The 17,840-nt window shown below is 42.5% G+C and overlaps 3 protein-coding genes across 4 annotated transcripts; 2 read left to right on the forward strand and 1 right to left on the reverse strand.

Annotated features, from left to right (window-relative positions):
- Positions 1-59: 59 nt before the first annotated feature.
- Positions 60-17,413, forward strand: LOC135340978 (uncharacterized). Its single transcript, XM_064537424.1, has 3 exons — positions 60-266; positions 1,313-1,534; positions 17,401-17,413. The coding sequence occupies exons 1-2, from the start codon at positions 148-150 to the stop codon at positions 1,506-1,508; spliced, it is 315 nt and encodes a 104-aa protein (XP_064393494.1). The 5' UTR covers positions 60-147; the 3' UTR covers positions 1,509-1,534; positions 17,401-17,413.
- LOC135340975 (protein FAN-like) lies at positions 1,718-10,386 on the reverse strand. The gene is made up of 29 exons (XM_064537419.1): positions 10,240-10,386; positions 10,062-10,160; positions 9,703-9,781; positions 9,568-9,620; positions 9,200-9,287; positions 9,078-9,146; positions 8,913-8,957; positions 8,391-8,648; positions 7,805-8,001; positions 7,344-7,426; positions 7,025-7,104; positions 6,305-6,395; positions 6,176-6,239; positions 5,635-5,737; positions 5,394-5,463; positions 4,879-5,010; positions 4,781-4,823; positions 4,219-4,536; positions 4,106-4,164; positions 3,976-4,046; positions 3,819-3,886; positions 3,409-3,532; positions 3,126-3,188; positions 2,993-3,068; positions 2,890-2,940; positions 2,753-2,791; positions 2,472-2,574; positions 2,037-2,146; positions 1,718-1,979 (listed from the first exon to the last, which is right to left on the reverse strand). The coding sequence occupies exons 1-29, from the start codon at positions 10,320-10,322 to the stop codon at positions 1,888-1,890; spliced, it is 2,811 nt and encodes a 936-aa protein (XP_064393489.1). The 5' UTR covers positions 10,323-10,386; the 3' UTR covers positions 1,718-1,887.
- Positions 10,420-17,834, forward strand: LOC135340976 (rho GTPase-activating protein 24-like). 2 transcript variants are annotated; one of them, XM_064537420.1, is made up of 13 exons: positions 10,420-10,599; positions 10,725-10,832; positions 11,044-11,149; positions 11,220-11,332; positions 11,639-11,759; positions 12,125-12,334; positions 12,720-12,813; positions 13,643-13,739; positions 14,286-14,424; positions 15,647-15,784; positions 16,456-16,797; positions 17,195-17,303; positions 17,539-17,834. In XM_064537420.1, exons 1-13 carry the CDS (start codon positions 10,573-10,575, stop codon positions 17,717-17,719), a joined length of 1,785 nt encoding a protein of 594 aa, XP_064393490.1. In that variant the 5' UTR covers positions 10,420-10,572; the 3' UTR covers positions 17,720-17,834. The 2 variants fall into 2 exon arrangements, with proteins under 2 accessions (XP_064393490.1, XP_064393491.1); XM_064537421.1 differs by having other exon boundaries at positions 11,050-11,149.
- Positions 17,835-17,840: the final 6 nt, after the last annotated feature.

A 17,840-nucleotide genomic window follows, 5' to 3' on the forward strand; every position in this document is an offset into this window, starting at 1 on the left:
AAACAGACCCCTACCATGGTGCAGTGAGGTGTGACTTGTAAGTGTCTACGTACGTGTGTACGTATACATGTGCTAGAGGTGTGTCTAGTCTCAATCTTGGTAATCCTCTCTCTCACAGGACATCCAAGAGATTAAGCAAGAGCAGTCATGTTAGGGCTTAGGAGGTATTGCTACCAGTCCACACCTCAGCACAAGGTCTCTGGTTATGACAAGTTTGTGCTCAGGATCACTGGACTCTCAGAGGGAGTCTCTTACAACTCAATCAGGTGATTTATAATTCTGTTCTCACTTTCATTCTACATTTTCTGGTCATACAAAAAATGCATACAAAGACCGATGGGTCCGAATCATTGATGAAATGCTGTCAGCAATGCATTACTTAGTCATTACCGACATCCAAATGTGTTTGTGAGTACAAGGGGGTATTATGAGACATCAAACTGTTTTTAACTCTGGCCCCTAGCTGTCTTGCAGTAATCTTGTGGGAGCAAACTAGTCTGCTCACTAACAACCATGATCAATAGGCTTTACATTTGTGCAATGAATTTTAGTGACAGTGCCTTGCTTGCAGTGTTTTAAAGTGTTTGAAGGGATTCCGGTATTACGATACAGGGGGGATATTCAGGGTGTCATACAGGGGGGTATTACAAGACACGTACCATGGCAACTCATTACTAAGTAGCTACTTCTGGTAACTAATACTGTCATCCCTCTGTCCTCTGTCTACAGAAACAGTCGCCACTGTTTTAACAAAACCATTAATTTTACACCCACTGATTATTTCGTCAATTAAGATGTTTTCTCCAATTAAATGCTGTATTTAAACTAACTATCGAGGTATCTCTGTCAACACAAGCATACAGCTCCAAATACTAGAGAAGATATAATAGCTGAAGCACTCTTTATCAGCATAAGATATAATTATAGTTGAAGTATATACCCTTTCATCAAGAGTATATGATAGAGAGAGAGTATCGAACGTAGGCATACTGTGTATCAGATGTATGCGGAGAGTAATGTAACTTCCTGTATCTGTCACAAGCTTGGAATTTGCACACTGACCAATCCAAGTGTGGGTGATGTAATCTACTTTCTTGATAGATTACATCACCCACACTTGGATTGGTCAGTGTGCAAATTCAAAGCTTGTGACAGATACAGGAAGTCACGTTACTCTCCGCATACATCCGATACACAGTATCATGTATTGTTGGTCTGTTTTACAATACCTGTTACTCTGTATATACATGCCCTAGCTATCGCAGTTTCCTGGGTGTAAAATGGTTTACATTATGCTTCTTTTCCCCTGCAGTATTGAGCGGATGGAGAAGGCCAACTCTCGATTCCGTATTGGTCTAATGTTTTTGATGATGGGATTCAGTGTAGCCGGGTCAGTGTATGCAGTGATGTTGGGGAAGAGGGACAGAGCTGAGCATGTGCACAGTGTGACGCAGCAGAACATAGAGAGACATGCCAAAGCAAAGGCCAAGTCTCTGCAGGAGAAATGACAATTTAATGTGAACTATGTTAATTGTGGTCTGTTATAAATTACTACGTGTGTGTATGTACTTTGATACGCACTTTCTACTTTTGTACCAACTCCTCAATCAAGTATATAATAATTCATGAACTTTAATTGATGATACTTTTGTACTGGACTATATTTATACATGTATTATATTATACATAATTATACCGTATACGCAATGTAATGTAATGTTACAAAAGGAGTTTTTTTATGAACTCCTATAATATCGATCCTTCATGGAAAACCGTATTAAATGTTCTGTTAATGCTTTAATTAACACTTACTTATTAACAGACAACGAAACGTACGTGTAAACAATCATTATTGCAAAATAATTAAAGTGTCTATAATTCTCCAAACTATGTATAATCCCAGAGTGCCACATCCTTGTCTCGACCACCTGTGGCTATTAGTCGTCCATCGCTGCTCACACTAACACCTGTGATCGGACCTGTAGCAGAGGGCAAATGTCAGACTCCACCCACTACTGGTGACCACGCCCACTTACCTGTGTGTTCTTGGGCGGAGGTGATCTCCGAGAGAGTGGCAGCGTCCCAGATGTGCACACCACCTCCCTCTCCACCCAGTATCAACAAGTCACCGTTCCAAGCTGCACAACTGAAGAGGACACGGAGGGGGTTACATTACCATAGTGACGTCATTGTACAGTTACATACTTTATGGCTACTCAATGCAACCTTGTTGCTGTACGAAAATTGTAGAAATGTTGGCCTATCAAAACAAAAATGAGTGATCGGTTGTACAGTACTCTCCAAAATCAATAACCTAGTCATCCATGCAAATTATGTGTTATGTATAGCGTAGGTGCACCAAGTTAATTAGGGTCTGTTTTTGGGCTGGCTCAAGAAATTGAGAGTACATGTATATACTGTGTGTATAGTAGCTCTTTACTGGACCAGTTGCTAGGGTAGTGGGAACTCACTGGAACACTTGCTGCTCTCGTTTTGAGATGACCTCCGTGTGTGAGCTGGTGTCCAGTAGTCTGACCACACCATCACCTCCACACGTACACAGCATATTACCCTCTGGGGTAAATATAAAGGTATGAATCAAACTGTGTCCAAGCTCTTAATGTGCTGTAATTAATATAGTACTGGAAAGATGATAGCTGAAAATGAAGTCAGTGAATTTAAGCTATTGAACCTAAACATGTCGGCCTCCATCCAATGACAGTCACTACCCACACAGCCAGTACACACTCACCTTGGTTGAAGAGCACCACTGTTACACCTTCACTGTGTGCTAACATGTATAGAGATGGAGAGGGAAATGTCAATGTCAATGTGTAGTACACACGGCATACGCTGTTTTAAGGTTTAATACGTGTTGTTCTCCTGTACCTTGTAGTTCAAATTCCCTAAATCCATCAACACTCCACAGCGTCACAAATCCTACAAATAAGTCACATGATATCATATGATAAATATCTCTATAAGCACATACCGTCCACTGTGCCTGAGGCCACCTTTGACCCGTGCAGGTCCACACAGCTGACCTCATTGTCATGGTCCAGCTCACACTGTACGTGTTGGCACAGTTACACACAATGCTACTATAGGAGATAGCGGAGACTCACTATTATCTTGGGAGCTTCTGGTCGCGTCTGGTCGTTGGGAGGAGGGTAGGGAAAATCCCACACCTGTGTTAATATATATAATATTGTGTATATAGTTATCAAGCTCCATAAACAACTCGTGTTGTTAACAAAATATGGGCAAATAAAATATGGGCAAAAATATTGTTTTAACAATATTTTTGCCCATATTTTGTTAACAACACGAGTTACTGTACTGGTATTTACCAGTACAGTATTTAACCCAATGCACCATAATTACAGACTTAAGAGTGTGGATGGTTACCTTGACGGTGGAGTCCCAGGATCCAGTGACGAGGAGGTTATTTTTCCAGACCAGAGAAGTGATGGAGCTGTCGTGACAATAGGCAGAGCACACTACCGACGCATACTCCACAGAGTACACATACCTGTGTATATACGCAGAGGGAAAGGGGTTAATCTATAGGAGGCAGGGGGGAAGGGGTTAATCTAGGAGACAGGGGGAAAGGGTTAATCTAGGACACAAGGGGTAATAGAATAAACCCTTTCCCCTTGTGTCCTAGAATATTGTATGAAGCTAGCCTGAACACTATACGTAAGCTAAAAAATGGTGATTTAATTGGAAGATGGAGCATGGAAGATGCACGTTTAAACAAGGGAGAGCTGTTGATTTTTAGGGCAGATGAAGCGAAGAATAGTCATATGCACACTCACACATTGTTGTCCCAGGAGCCAACCAGAACACACTTAGAGTCAGGTAGGAGAGACAGACAGGACAGAGGCTGTAGAGGGGGGAGGTATATTTATTTAGGCTCAGCTGTCTAGAAAAGAATGAAGACACTAGGAAGTACGTAGTTGGCATTTAACTCACAAGGCCAGAGATAGAAGAGCTTCTGAGCAGTTGTCCACCATCGTTCACCCCACACACCTTCAGCGTTTTATCTGGAGAAAACCAACCCAATAGTAAATAGTGGTACAGTACACAGAGGTCATGTGATTACCATGTGATGCCGAGTATATTGTCTTTCCATCATGTGATAGAAACACAGAAGATACAGGTCTAAAATGGAAAAAAACATTTGTAATTAAACTAGTGATTTAATGAAAAACGTACTCTTTATGCAACTTGTTCTTCAGTTTAAGGGTCAGAGTTCGTGGCCCGGCTTTTGGCATTTGTACATCCACCCACTCTTCCTCTGGGTTACATGACCCACCCCCCACATAGCCCAGTCCTGCTGTGGTGTCTGCCTCCGTCTTTACAGGCTCGTCAGGTTGTGAGGAATGTGAGGGTGGTGGAGTGGGCGTAAGTGGTGGTGGGGGTGTACGGGATATGAGTCGTGAGGGGTGTGGCCGTGTGAACAGCTGACGTGGCGTTTGTCCGAATTCCTTCACTTGCAGTTCTATGGCTGCCAACTCCTTGGGGTCATGAACCCTACAAGACAAAGAAAAGTACATGTAGCAACACTGGCAAATTGAACTTTAATTGTAAACAATATAGCAGTACATGTTATACTTTTCTTCGACAAACGGCTTCAGGAAACAATCATAGCTAGAATACTTAATCCAGGAATTAATGATTATATAGAGAGCTACAAAAGATCTTCCCGAGTTGAACTGGTACTACTATGATTATTGTGTAAGCGTATGTTATAATTACATCCCATGACAGGTCTCACCTCTCAGTGTTGAATTCCCCTTCATAAGTGAGGTAATGGAACACTGTGGAGACAATCAAACATTTAACATGAACGCATGTGACAGTCATGTGACTCACAATTGTTGGCTTCTAAGGCTTCCTCCCCTCGTTGCTTGTAGCCAAAGATGAGGTCTATCCAGTGATGGAGGTGGGCGGAGACATAGTCACACTCGAGCGCCTCACGACATTGACGAGTGAAGTCAGCCGCATCTGTGTGTGTGTGTGTGGTGTGTGAGATGGAAATAATATCAGTGCAATGTACGCATACAACTGTGTGCTTGCTTGTACAATGAATCATCAGGTCAGGGGGAAACTAGAAGGACTAGAAAATCAAATTCAAATTAACATTGCCCCCCCCCCATGCAATTTGCTCTCGGAAATTTCCTGACATGGTATCAATGACTGTTGAAAAATGTTCAAACCCCCCCTTTCCACCGTTTAATCATGTAAAAGTGTTGACATTAGATCAACAGTATTAAAATTATGGAATATCTTAAACGCAAAAATGATACCCCCCCCCCCCCCCCTCCCTAAAATTCTCAACCGATGTGTGCTAGTTTTTTCCTGATAGGACTATCAATTAATTGCTGTACCTTTAGCCCAGGGAGGCAGCAACGTATTGTTCACTCTGTTTCCATCACTACGAACACCCAGGTCCAGGTTCTGTGTATTTGAGAACAAAAGAATAGAATAAGAGCTAGTGTAATCTGTGTAATCTACCAAACCCTATATTAGTGACATGTATTATAGGGGACACAAAAAGGAGATTATACACTTGTAAGCGTAAAGAGGCAGTCCCTGTAATTACTGCAGTTGCCTACGGATGTGTGTTACCATGGTGTTGAGGAGGAAGCTTCCTGTGGACTGGTAGAACTCTGGGATGAGCTCCTTGACGTCAGCATGGTCGTTATTCACGTTCCCCCACGTCTGAGCAATACTGTGTGTGCGTGTGTGTGGGGGGTAGGTCTGAGCAATACTGTGTGTGTGTGGGGGGGGGGGGGGTAGGTCTGAGCAATACTGTTTGTGTATGGGGGGGTAGGTCTGAGCAATACTGTTTGTGTGGTGTGGGGGGGTAGGTCTGAGCAATACTGTGTGTGTGGGGGGGGGGGGGTAGGTCTGAGCAATACTGTTTGTGTGTGGGGGGGGTAGGTCTGAGCAATACTGTTTGTGTATGTGTGGGGGGTAGGTTTGAGCAATTACTGTGTGAGGGGTATGTCTGAAGAGCCGAATAAAACAGCTCTGGGAGAAATGTCAAGACTACAACCTGCAACATAATTATGACAAGAACACACTCTGTAATAGTACTGTACGATATGTACACCACATTGCAAATTCGTGCAATTACTGCGAACATAATTATACTGTGTCAATTTACTTGTGGAATAGTCTGTTTGGTTTGTCAAAGTTCCCATTCTGCAAGCATAGCAAATACTCTGGAGCTGAAGGACGGGATTATATTATAATAGTGACTGGTCACATGACAATCACAATGTCATGAGCTCACCTGATCTGACGAGGTAGTAGAGGACATAGCCTGGGGCAGAGTAATGGGTCCCATAGAGGAACTTACGTCCTGACATCTCAGCATATCGAGTCTACACAAGTGAGTACACAAGTCAGTGAGTCTAATAATTATTGATGAACACAATTATTTTATGAAGTTGTAAATTATTGTTTGCATTCTTTAGCTGGTGGTGTACGACTCATGAAAGGAACTGCTCAAGAACGGCCTCAGAAAGACTGTTAATAAATAAATAACATTTCAGTGACTTTAAAAGTACAGTTGTGAGTAGCTGAAAGCATTCTTGACCGTACGCACGCACACACACACACACACACACACTACTATCTATTTTTTTGACTAATGCTTATCGCTAATTCTAAGAACCAAAATTAGAGGTTAATGCTTGTTTTGTGCTTGCCACCTAAAGAACCACATAGACCCATCCCCATTATCAGATACTATCACCACAAAACCTGGCTCAGACAATACAGGCCTGTACTTATAAATTAAGCCTCCCTCAAGGTCAGATTTAGTTCACACAAAGTACACAGCCATGCAAGCTAAGTTGAAGTATTACAGCAGCCAATATCAAGTCTAAGATAAGTTCTATACTCAAATCTACACGCACGCACGCACGCACGCACGCACGCACGCACGCACACACACACACACACACACACACACACACACACACACACACAGTACTGATACTGTACACACCTGGAAGAACTTGAGGCGCTCTGGAGTGAGTGCTCCAACTGGTTTACTGAGGTCACGGAAAGTGGCAGAGTCCGTCAGATCTATTCAAATATTATATATACATCTATAACTGCGCCAATTGTACGCATTCATTGCAAATGATGTGCAGGATTGCAAAATGACTCACTGAATATTGAGTTTGATTGAACAGTAAATGTACATTAACCTAGTCCAGAGGCAACGCACAAGGCCATGAGGAAAACAACCAGTACAGTGTACATGTGCAGTGTATGTATGTCTGACAGTAGTACAGAGTGGGGAGTCAAGGTTTGGTGCTCACCGAGAGAGGGGCTGGTGTAGTCTGCAATGATCCAGGGCATCACAGGATACTGCATGATGTCATTGAAACTACGGTCCGCCAGACTAGAGGGAAACAATTGTAATAATTTGTTGTGCAGTACGTAATTTATCAATAGGCAATTTGTTGAGAACTAGTACATAGTTCTTATGATTAGGCAGGTTGATAAGGTTGTGCTGTGTACAGTACATTGAATACAAGGAGCTAAGGTTATGCTGTGTACAGTACATTGAATACAAGGAGCTATTGTCATCACATTGCATGCGAACCAATTCACAGTTAGTTTGACCAACTTTGAGCAAAGTGCTTAAGTTGATGAAATAGGCAGTTTCGACAATTCATGGTGCTTCAAGCTATATTAACTCGGCTATATGCATACGTACATAAATAACAATAATAGCTACGCATCATTTATTCTACAATTAATTAAAATATGGACTCACTGATTGAGCATCATGAGGTAGTCATAGTTGCTCATCCTCCCCACCTGCCAGTCCCGGGTCAGACCAGCGAGCACTAGGTCCGACAGCTGTGCCTCGGGTCTCCGTCCAATCAGCTCGTCGTATAGGAGGTTACGCTCACGAGGGGAGGGGAGGACCAGGAACATGCTGTACCCACCTCGACAGAACAGTTCAATGCCCTGCAGCAATATAACCAACACACGGGGACAGTCCACTCAATATTATAAGAAAATGTACCCCTACTGAAGTACCCCTACAGACAGGAGATGGTTTTGGGCCTGAGTACAAGGGGAAATAATGAATCAGTATAAGCTAGTATACACATACACCCACGTATCTACATGGACATTGACACACATTAAATTAGTCGTTATATACACAGGCTTTACCCAAAGGGACTACTTTGTAGCAATTACGTGGGCCAATGAATACATAGGGATACGTATACATAATTACTGCATCATGTGTCACCATTTTCAACTACTACACAAATGCTTGTAATCTGATAGAATGTTACATAAATTAAAAAACCCTCCCTAGGCCGCACCATACATGTACATGTACGTACCGTGTGCCTGAGCATATACCTCCTCTTGAGCACAGAACGGAGTTCATCCAGAGCAACTTTCAGTACCGGTTCAGTTTCCACATTATTGTACGGCTGGTAATAGAGGCGTGACGATGTGAGCATGATGCGGCCGGGGTTGCTGACCATGGGGGTCACATGATCTCCGGAGAGCTCCAGTACGTGCTCCTCGTACAAGTCCTCTAGCCAGCTGGTGTTGAAGGAGACAGCGGCATGGCGGCTGGACACAAGGCTCTCAATCTGAGCAAAAAGGGAAGAATTTTGTAAAACAGTAATCGTCAGAACAGATGCTACAATAGAACATATCTCACTATTAGTTGGTGGTATGTATTTCACTTCCCTGTTCTATATATACTAACTACCGGCACGATTGTAATGCCACTGTTATAACAATTCCGCATATCAAATGCACAATAGAGAAACCGTTTTCTATAGAGAGATGAAAGGGCACCTCAATTGATGTGTGGAAACAGTAAATCAGTGCGTGTGTATATACTCACTCACCAGAGAGAGATGGTCACTTTTAGGCTGCTTAGTGGCATTCACAAGCTGTGTGTGTGCGTGTGTGTGGGTGGGCGGTGTGTGTGTGTGTGTGTGTGTGTGTGTGTGTGTGTTTAGTGAGCAGGTGGGTTACTATGGCAGTGAGGGTGTGGAGATTGTGACACTCACCGTGATGACTTGAGATAAAACATTGGACACATCACCGTAGTTCAAACTGAACACAAAGGTACACTTCTCCTAAAAATCGTAAACCGCAATAAATACAGCATTAGAAATACAATTGAGAGCACCTTCTTAAACTTGTAGGGGGAAAGAATGTTCCCCTCCAACATTTCACAGAACTGATTGGTCTTCACAGTGAAACTATTGTCACTGATCCTGCAGAGATAAAAGCAGACAAAGCAATAACAGTACTGATCGAGGGATGCATTTTGTCTTCTTGAACACTAAGTAACTAAGGGAATGCATTTTATAGACTCGTGTTGACAGGCATGCGGGGATATGCCCACACTGGTCGGTGGTGGTCAGTATTAACCCACTAGACAAACCACCTGTTTACTACAAGAAGTAAAGTTGTAAGATTGAGGATTGCATCACTTTGAAATACTGGGCACATCACTGGGCAAAGGTTTATAGCTACCTAGTTGCCAGCGGTTACCTAGAGTCATTGTTGTCCCAACTCTTGACCGAGGTACAATCTCTAAAAGCAACCTGTGTGCGAGAGAAATGAATAAACACACTAGCCAATAGATGGACTTATAATTATTGACAGACGATGTGACTACGTCATCACCTTGATAACAGGGTGGGAAAAGTCCAGCGGGTCAAACACAAGAGACTCAGAACATATTTTCAGGCGACCACGCTGCTTTCTGAGAATGAAGAACATGTTTAGGTTACGAGTGAGAACACAAACTGAAGAATAAAGGTGTTATAGTGCAGTGCAGCTACATCTATTGAATTGTCAGTGAAAAGTGGTCACAGAAAGTAATAAAGAGGTGGCCTGCTAACACAAGTTCAAACACATGCTATGGAGAGACTTTAGAGGGTGACCTGCTTAGCTTACAGGCTGACCGCAATAGATGTAGACAAGCGTAACGTATGAACTACACAGCTAAAATACACAGACACAAGAGTCCATCGTTGCCTCACCTCTCAATTTCTTCTTGCTCTGTCTCGGCATTAGGATAATAGACAGCACTGAAGTCCTCAAAGTAGACCTCACCAAACTCCAATAGAAGGAGAGAAAATCTGAAAATCAAGCAAAAAGAACATGATCACTAGCAAATACATACACAGGTGATCTGATGTAGCAGTTTAATACACCTACCTCTCTGGGCTTGAGGGAGCTGACTTTTGTGACTTGATAAGTGTATGAGGAAAATCAGAAACACAGAAAGTATTCTTCGCCATTGCTAGCTGGCTAGCTGCAAAAACCAAAACAAGCTTAGGGATGGTAAACTTCGATAGAGAAATTAGAGGTTATTTATAGGCTAGATAAGAAGTCATTTTGTGTGATGATCTTTACCAAGCTTCTGTGGGAGACATTGTTCTCTGCCAAATAAGAGCATCTTCATATAGCTATGATATTGTGAAGTGATTACACACTTAGGACTAATTGCTTTAAGATAAACAGAAAATAGAAGAGTCCATTAGTACTTGAATGTCGTGCAGAACGAAGCAAAAAGGGGTATGTTACATCCTTTACAACATTAATTGTTTACATTAGGTCTATATAATGTGTTCGTGTTTGCCCACGACTGGGCACTAAGTGGTGCTAACTGGACGGTTGAAATGGCTTCTCCTTCTCTCCAGGCCCGCAAGATGGGTTGGCTGAGCAAGAGAGGAGGTAGGATACACACCTGGCACAAGAGATGGTTCGTGCTGACTGGAGACCTCATGTTCTACTACAAAACTCCCCAGGTATTGAAGTTTGCTAGTTGTCAGACAATGCTTTTGTACGGTACATATTTTCCACTGCATGCATAATTATAACTGAGAGTTGTTATACATGTAGGCAATCTTTTACTACATGTGAGAGTTGGTAGCTTTGTTTGTCCATTGTTGCCACACATTGTTTGGTTACAACTATTGTATTACCACTATTGTGTGGGGTGATAACGATGACCTTAAGCTGCAGGATAACCGACCTACTGGAACCATTCCTCTGGCTGGAAACAAAATTATACGTCACCCTGACGACCCAAAACAGCAACAAGGATTCAAGTTTGAGATCCAGTGTAAGTTAATTCAATGTATTGGTTGAGCTATGCAAGTCGTTAACTTACACTAATTTTATAATTATTATAGCTGGGAGTGCAGGTCAGGTGATCACCGGTAACCATAACACGTACGTTATTTCTGCTGACTCGGCAGAACTAGCAGACGAGTGGGTGGCTGCCATTAGACGAGTCATGGTTGAGGTGGGTTCATCAACATTGTAGAATTAAGACCATTTGCATATGCATGAACATATATATATACCATACCACCTTAGCTGCCAAACTTTATGACCACCCAGTACTGTCCCTACAATGCTCACACTACTCTATTCATCTCCCTAAAGAGACCACCTCTCTATTGAAACCACTCAGTATACTGTCCCTACAATACTCAAGAGACCACCTTTCCATTGAGATCCATTCTTACTGTCCCTACAATGCACACACTATTGATTTAAGCATCTCAATACCCATTACTTGATCACTCACTATATTCCCCCCCAACAGCCGTACGGTGGGGGTATGTTTGGGAGAAGCCTCTCGGAGACGATGCAAGTGGAGGCTAGACTGGGGGGTCAGTTTGTGCCCATTCTGCTCCATCGCTGCGTCAACTTCCTACGGGATCACGGTGAGAGATGATGGTCGGTCACTGCTCATGGTTTTGGAATGCGGTTAGGCTGAGTTGTTTGTTATAGGAGTTTTGGAAACAGTCTTTCAGTTGGCCATAGACTCAACATGAATATACAATCGTGTGTATTAATAATTATGGCCAGTTGATCTCGGTTGTGATGATTAACTGACATTCTGTACATTGTTACAGTATATAGTTTATCAGTATCATCAGGACTAGGTTTCCTTTCAGTTTTTCTTATTGCCAGATACCAATCTAGTTTCAGCCACCTTGAAGAAACTTGTACACCATCCTACTGCACACTGCACCATGTACATGTATGCATGGATTGATACATGACTATGATCACATTCCACATGCAGGTCTCACGGAGGTTGGCATATTCCGACTACCAGGCCAGGCCAGTCGTATCCACACACTCAAAGAGACCTATGACTGTGGCTCCCAGAAAGACTTCTCCACCACGGAGGATATTCACACAGTGGCCTCTTTGCTCAAGCTCTACCTCAGAGAGCTGCCAGAGCCAGTCATACCTCACGTGTACTATGAGAGCTTCAAGCAAGCAACACGATGTGAGCAACTGTTTGAGAAATTAGCGCTGTACATGTATAAAATCGGGTGATGGCATAGTTTGATGAATTATGTCGTTTTCGCTCAAAACTTGAAACAGTATCGGCTTTCTGGTGAATCAATGTAATTTAGCTCAATTATGCCTGCATGGCTTGTACAGTGCCTCGACCCAGTGTTAGTTCGTACTGCATCTCCGTTTACACTATTACCTTCTGTGTGCTTAGGTGGCCTGTTTTCTACATTGTATACACGACATTGAAATGCATATTGTTATAGGTAGCTATGTATCTGTGGTGTGTATATATATATCACATTTATAATTATTTATTGTTCATACATACATACTGTACAATCATGCAATTTGAATGTGTCTTAATTTATATGCAGGTTTTGAGAACAGTCCTGTTCAGTGCAAGGAGCAGGTCAAGAGACTGCTCATTCAAATACCTCAAGTCAACTTGAACGTCATCAAGTACCTCAGGTACACATGACTGTACCATGTGTGTGTAATTGACCTGGAAGTGTTAGAATGTAGAAACCTGTGTATAGCAGGTCACCCATGAGCCGACCAACAGTGACTGTAATAAAGATGTCGCCTGCTTATAATACAGGTCAAAACAAATGCTATGGAGGCTTATAGCTAGGGACTCACTAATCTGGCTGTAATACACATGGGATTGCTTATAGGGTGACCTTAGTAGACAGGTTTCACTTCTGTATCTAGTGAGGGGGAGGCATTGGTTGTACTGCTAGTCCTTTGTATGATGATCTTATTGACTCAAACAGCTTTATTAGCACTGTTAGGAGGTGCACAATGTGCCCACACATTCACCACTTTAGGTTGGTACATTAGCAATAGTGTGGGTTTAGTCAACCACATAAGCAACCTTTGTGTACATCATTAGGTAATAGCATAAATACATGTAGATCTATTCTACATCATACGATTACATTAGTAATAGCATATCTCCTTAAAACAATCCTCTAGTCTAGTCTCTCATTGATTTCTTGTCTAGTGTGCGTGTCTGCATCACATCAGTCTCTGTATACTTGGCAGCAGCTAAGACTAGTAACCAGGCAACAGTCTCTATTGGATGCAATCCTCAGTGAAATTATTCTCTCATTGCATGGTAGCAATAGCTGTTGCCTAATATGGAAGAGAGCCTATAGCTACTACCTAATCTGCTGGATTGCATTCACAGGCTCACATTAGTGGCCAACATAATTTACTGTCTGTGTGTGTAGTTTTGTATCTATGTATCTACATGTACATACTTTATCATAATCCTTATCCCCGGCCTCCTGTTCAGTCGCTTTTTGCATGAGGTACAGGAACACTCTAAGGAGAACAAGATGACCAGTCTCAACCTGGGCACTATATTTGGGCCCCACCTCCTAGCCCCTCAGGTGAGTCATACCCACGTGTACATGTATAGAGTCTAGGGTCTAGGTTGTACATGTAGGTTGTGCCCAAAGTTTCCATAGCGTGTGTTTGAACCTGCGTTAGCGACCACATCTTTATTTCAGCCACTAATTAAGGTCTAGGTTTAGCTTCCAGTGACCTGTCTATAGTGGTCACCCTAGGGCAGACCAACAATGGCTGTAATAAAGAGGTGGCCTGCTAACACACAAGCTATGGAGACTTGGAGCTGGCTGTATTATAGAGGATGACCTACATGTAAAGTAGACAGGTTCCACTGGCTGTACTGTGTAATCGTACTAACTTGAACCAAGATATTGTGTGATTCCCTGCAAATACCTTATGCAGCTAGTTGGCTTACTCTGGCAACAGCACTGTACTGAATTACTGATCTAGCCTTGATAGTATATTAATAATTATACTTAGCTTTCAAAATCCCCTAAAACACAGTCTTCCAACAAAGCCCAACAACAACTGACTTCAAACCACCACACCCAAAACAACATTGTATCACCTGTCCCTACCCCCCACAGACAAATGACCCTCAACTGCTAATGGAGAGCACAAGTGTGTCCACGGACTTTATTCGTATTCTCCTCACGTGGCACGAAGAGTTGTTTCCTGTCACGGCTGACGAGAGAGCACCTAAAAGACTCTCTGTACTCATACCTGGTGAGACATCAATGGCACGTTTTAATACCAGGCCTAGCTGTGTTTGCTCCCCTCCCTCTTAGTTCTAACTATAATTATCATAATTATGCCTTAATCATGTGTGTAATTTTCTAACTATAATTATTATACGAATACGTCTCCACCTTCCCACTCCTCCGGATAATGCAACTATAATTATTGATCTGTATACATTGTATTATGTACTGTTTGTGTCAAAATTAAATGTATTATTTCATGGAGTTTTCTAAAAATCAGTTGATGTTAACACAGTTTATCTTATAAAACAGTCGATTTGTATAACAGCAGTTGATGTTTATAGCAGTCGGTCGATGTTTCTAAGAGTCTATGTTATAAAAAAGAGTCAATGTCTATAACAGAGTCGATGTTTACCATATCATTAGTCTTCTATGTTTTGTAGTAGGTCGGCCTTTACTAATTTCAATATCATTAGTCTTCTATGTTTTGTAGTAGGTCGGCCTTTACTAATTTCAATATAATTATCTGTAAACTGTAGAGTGGGGTGGGGCTGCACAGAGCAGGCAGTTGACCTTAGTTCATTATAAGGTCACTCATTGGGTTTCTCCAGCCTGCTCTGTGCAGCACCCCAGGCCCTCGGCTCAGGCTCCATTCATCCTCCAGTTTACCGGTGAATTGAAATTAGTAAAGGTCGACTAACTACAAAACACAGAAGACTAATGATTAGTAAACATAAATTCTTATAACTTGACTTTTTTAATAACATCGACTCTTAGTAAACATTGACTCTTAGAAAGCATCCGACTCTTAGTAAACATCGCCTCCTTTATAAGGAGCATGAGAGGAGGGAGCGTCTTACTATGCATAGTGGATTCACTATCACCTTAAGCTAACCACACTCCTTGTTTGCATGTGCTAAGTGCTCTGTACTGTGTGTGGCTGAAATTCCTGAAATACGGTTGATCTAATAATACTGAATACTATTAAGTACAATGAATAATGTTAGCAGGTCTTATAGCGGTTTGATATATATGGCATGATGATTTGTACATAGCTAGACGATCCGCGTAGCGCTCCATCCCTCATCTGCTCCGAGGCATCCATTTTGGATTTTTACACAAACGGCACCATATTGTACGTACATGTACATGTACAAACATTTAATTATGACATGATGATGTGTGTCTTTTGTTAGGTGCATAGAATCTTGACACAGTGATTCAATCCCTTCATCCCGTCCCTACAGGTGAACTGGACTCACTGTCTGCCTGGAGCTCTAAGCTCATGCAACACTCACTCTACCAGCCCAAGCCACAGAAACACCGCTTCAGACCACGACAAAACTCCGCCCCTCCGAACAGAAAGAAGGAGCACAAGGGACGATGTGAGTCTATAATCTAATCGAGCGCATAGGAGAAGCTACATGTATAATGGCTCGTTATCTTTACACTTGCGGCAATGCCTACAGAAAATAGTGTGTGCAAGCGCCAGCTTTTTTTTGTGCCTATATAATCCTTTAGAATATGCTCTCAATTACATGTACAAGCAAAGAAGAGAATCACTCATTAGCCCATTCAGTGGTACATGTATAGTATGTGTTGACGGTATCCATGCACACTCAGAGGGGGTCCGACACGAGTACCTCAATTAGGCTGAAATTGAGTTAATAATTATTAGTCACATGCAACAATGTTATTTTTGCACGTGACCAAGCCTAATCGAGCCTAATCGAGGTACTCATGTCGTGCCTCCTCTGATCAAGAGCTAAGAGTAGACTGGAAAATTTCCCCGCTATACGGTAATACTTTTATGACAGTATCCATGCATGCACACTTATCCCCCTCCCTGCACAGTATCCATGCACACTTATCCCCCTCCCTGCACAGTATCCATGCACACTTATCCCCCTCCCTGCACAGTATCCATGCACACTTATCCCCCTCCCTGCACAGTATCCATCCATGCACACTTATCCCCCTCCCTGCACAGTATCCATGCACACTTATCCCCCTCCCTGCACAGTATCCATGCACACTTATCCCCCTCCCTGCACAGTTGGTAAGGTGGCGTCCATGGTGGAGCAGTTCAACCTCCGCACCAACTCTAAGCACATCACGGAGTCACTATCCAGCACCAACGTCACAATCAGTGGACCAATCATCGAAGATCAAGAGATCTCACTCAACGGACATATTCCTATAACAACAGCGGAACTCCACAGCAGTAACGAGGGGTCGTCACTCCCTGACAACTCTCTCTGGAAGAATAGCCCGCTCTACACTCCTGATTCATCAGAGGAGGATGATCAAGAAGATGTGTTCAAGAGTCTGTCTTATGGAGCTCTCCCCAACTCCGACACCATGTCCTCCGATATGATCGTCAACTCTATTAGTACAGGTGAGGGAGATGTGGGGAATATCGGGGGAGAGTGGGGATAATGGGGGAAAAGGGGAGGGAGATAGTGGGGGAGAAAGGGAATGAGTGAGGAAAGTCCTCCGATATGATCGTCAACTCAGCACTGGTGAGTACGGTTGGTGTGGTGTTGGACAGTGTGTGCATGTACTGCAGGTCTACGTAGATATAGACACATTCTGATGGCTTAGTGGAGTATAGTATGTGTAACACGGGTCGTACGAAATTGTAGTCGGGATATGATCCTACACAGGTTTTTCAAGTATAGTGTTGTACATTCTACATAATTATAATCTGTTTGATTATGGTTTAATTGAATATACATGTATACACGTAGATACGTCAATACTAAACAGCACATGCATCAATCTCCTCCCCTCAGAGCTGGAGATGCTTGAGAGACAGTTGTCAGTGGCGAGAGAGGAGGCAAGTCGCTACAAAAAGTCCGCCAGACTCTGGAAGACACGCTACGAACAAGAGTACAGAGCAAGGTATTATATAGTATGCAGTCACAAACTGTTGTGTACACTAGCTACAACTACAATTTATATAGTGGAGGTTTTTATCTGCAGGGAGCTTTTTAATTTCTGATTCATGATCGCTAGCCAGATATTATTATTTAATTGACTGCTCATAACTTAAAATATGGAATGTATACTAATTATACATGTAATCGTATTCTACAAATGTACGTGACACTGACCTCCCTCCCCCCCTCTCCCTCAGGTTGGCTACAGAGGAGCAGGTGAAAGGGCTCCAGGCAATGATTGACGACACATTCCAACAGTTTGCCCTCGACGACTCAGAGGATGAAGATCTCTTCTCGGATGAGGGGAGTGGTTTCAGCCTGACACGCCCCCTAACAGGACACACCCACTCAACCCCAGAATTGAGTAACACCACATGACGTATATTGCTGCACTTGTTTTTATATCAGATACCAGTTATATATATAAATTTTTAATGTCTGTTTCTAATAATATTATCATAGCCAGTGTTCAATAATTTTATTGTTGTGCGTGTCAATT

This window comes from Halichondria panicea, chromosome 9 (assembly GCF_963675165.1).
Source record: "Halichondria panicea chromosome 9, odHalPani1.1, whole genome shotgun sequence".
Lineage (NCBI taxonomy): Eukaryota > Metazoa > Porifera > Demospongiae > Suberitida > Halichondriidae > Halichondria > Halichondria panicea.